The sequence below is a fragment of the Penaeus monodon genome, chromosome 28 (genome assembly GCF_015228065.2).
Source record: "Penaeus monodon isolate SGIC_2016 chromosome 28, NSTDA_Pmon_1, whole genome shotgun sequence".
Lineage (NCBI taxonomy): Eukaryota > Metazoa > Arthropoda > Malacostraca > Decapoda > Penaeidae > Penaeus > Penaeus monodon.
In genome coordinates this window covers 26,457,532-26,459,902 of record NC_051413.1, presented here as the reverse complement: position 1 = coordinate 26,459,902, position 2,371 = coordinate 26,457,532, and the positions used below count along the sequence as shown (strand labels likewise).

The following is a 2,371-nucleotide window of genomic DNA, read 5'->3' as shown; positions in this document are numbered from 1 at the left end:
ATACAAAAACAATTACTGCTCAGTATTTGATTTATGCTTTATGTCCATATACAATGACCCAGAGAGCTTGATATATTTAAGAAATTAAAGAAACTCAATATAACACTTGTTTTAGCCAAGATGTTACCACTGCATTATCATGTTCTTCCCTTTTTATATACATAACAGAAGTCATTAATTCAGAGAATATAAAAGTTCCTGCCATATCTTTGTCATTGTTCATCATCCCCTGTTGATTCTATACATTTTATCATTGGTAAACATTGTGCCTTTCTTATGAAGAGTTGTTAGGATAAAAAGAAAAAAAAAAGTGCATGAAATTTTTTATTGTAATGCAGTGAAAGTGAAGTATACTGTTAAATGTACAGTTAGTGTATTTTATTAATATGAATAGTGTATATATAATCTGTAATAGCATTTTATAAGAAAATTATGTATTTTACTGTGAAAATTTTAATACATTTTGAAAGAAGTATTTTGTTATTCTATCCTCCTTTTAAGGATATAGTTTAAGAAAATATCAATAATCTGTTAGAAAAAGACTGTAGATGTAATGAGAAACTAATTTTTAAAAAATCTTTTAAAATTCTTCACAACTAAGCACTTTTATAACATAACCCATTTTGTATTTTGATTGGAATTGACAGTGATGTAAAAACAAGAGATAAACAAGAAACAACATATATTGGTTTCAAATGCACTTCAATATCTGAAGTGACTCTGAATTTCCTGAACTTTGTTTAATATGTTATCTGTCTGGAAATGGCCAAGTTGTAACATAAGTCAGTTGGGCATTATTGGAAGGATTTGTCTGGAGAGGTGGTAACTGCAGTATCTGAGTTGTCAGTTGTGTACATGTGACTGGAGTTTCATCCTGAAACTGCACTATTCTCTCATCTTTTATGGAATCTGTGGAACCATTATCTTCTTGGAAAGGAATTGCATTAGCCTGGATACCACTAGGAACGGAGGTCATCTCTGTGGCAAATGTTTGAGGCAAGTTCTCCTGCAGAGCCTCTTGCCCATGGGTTCCACTGGGTGGGTTTGCATTGAGTGTAGTGAAAAGAACAGGTGTTGTAATCCCAATCCTGCCTGTTCCAATACTTCCCAATTGGTGATGTAGCACTGGTATGGTGTCTATGGTCTGTGTATGTGGGAGTGTTCCGGAGATGAAAGTGTTCTCTGGTGACTGCAGTGAGCTCTCATTCGTCACCATGATCTCCTCTAAGTTTGAGGATGCACTCCGCACAGTATAAACAGCAGGCGGGTTACATTCCTTAAGGGTGATGACTACCATACGTTCCTCCCCTTCAATGTCCTCGTCTCCAATGTGAACACTGTCCAATTCTTCTTGTATACTCTCATGAGTGGAAACATGTGGCGGCCTCTGCGCCAGATGCACTGACCGCTGATGACGACGAAGGACACTGCTCTTGTGAAATGATTTGCCACAGTCACACTTGTATGGTTTCTCATCAGCATGGGTTCGCAGGTGATTTTTCAGGCTCTCCTTTGAGGTGTAAGTTCGAGAACACTGTTGGCAGGAGAAGGGTTTTTCCTTAGAGTGCTGGGCTAGTTGGTGTCTCCGTAAGTCCTGTTGTGTTGCCTTGGATTTGCCACACACTTCACAAACCAATCTGACATCATCAGAGCTATGGAAACGCTTTTTATGAGCAATGAGATTACAATGTCGTAAAAATGTTATATCACAGTCATTACAGTTATACTTTTTCTCTTGCGTATGTGTATTAAGATGAACTTTCAAAATGTATGGATTATGGAACAAAGAGCCACAATATTCGCACGTAAAATTTTTGGTATCTGAATGTGTGAGCTTGTGGTTTCTAAATGATGACTTATCTACAAATCCCTTGTTACATTTATCACAAGTATATTTAATTGGAAGGCCAAAGTGACATCTTTTCATGTGAGCGAAGTTGAGGTAGCGGTAAGTCCTGAAAGCTTTGTGGCAAATTCCGCACTCGAAGTAACGGGATTCTGGATGTTCATTAATGATGTGTTTGTCCAGAGCATTCTGGCTTGGAGCCTGTAAAGAAATAAAATAAGGATAAACAAGTCATGCTTCACTAAAACTCTAATTATGCAAGTATCTTAATCTATGCTACACACTTACACATATGCAGATACAAGACAACCTGTTGTTAAAAAAGAAAAAAGAAAGAAAAATTGGGGGGGGGGAGGCTTTCTCTTTGGAATTAAGCCTATTTAATATCTGACAAAAAATGGAAGTCGTTCTGTGATTAAACATGGTTGAAAAGAGACATACTTGGTAAATGTAAACGTAAATCATTGGAGAGGTACTAGGGAAGGGGTCCAAGAGATAAGGTAATGTTTGTAGTGGTGGAGGTGG

The 2,371-nt window shown here is 36.9% G+C and overlaps 1 protein-coding gene across 1 annotated transcript in view; it reads right to left on the bottom strand.

Moving 5' to 3' along the window:
• Nucleotides 1–20: 20 nt before the first annotated feature.
• Nucleotides 21–2,371, bottom strand: part of LOC119591444 (zinc finger protein 175-like) — a 5,910-nt gene continuing 3,559 nt past the window's right edge. The window contains exon 5 of the mRNA XM_037940185.1: nucleotides 21–2,047. Coding sequence (XP_037796113.1) covers nucleotides 749–2,047 — 1,299 coding nt within the window. The 3' untranslated portion in view covers nucleotides 21–748. The remainder of the gene's footprint in view (nucleotides 2,048–2,371) is intronic.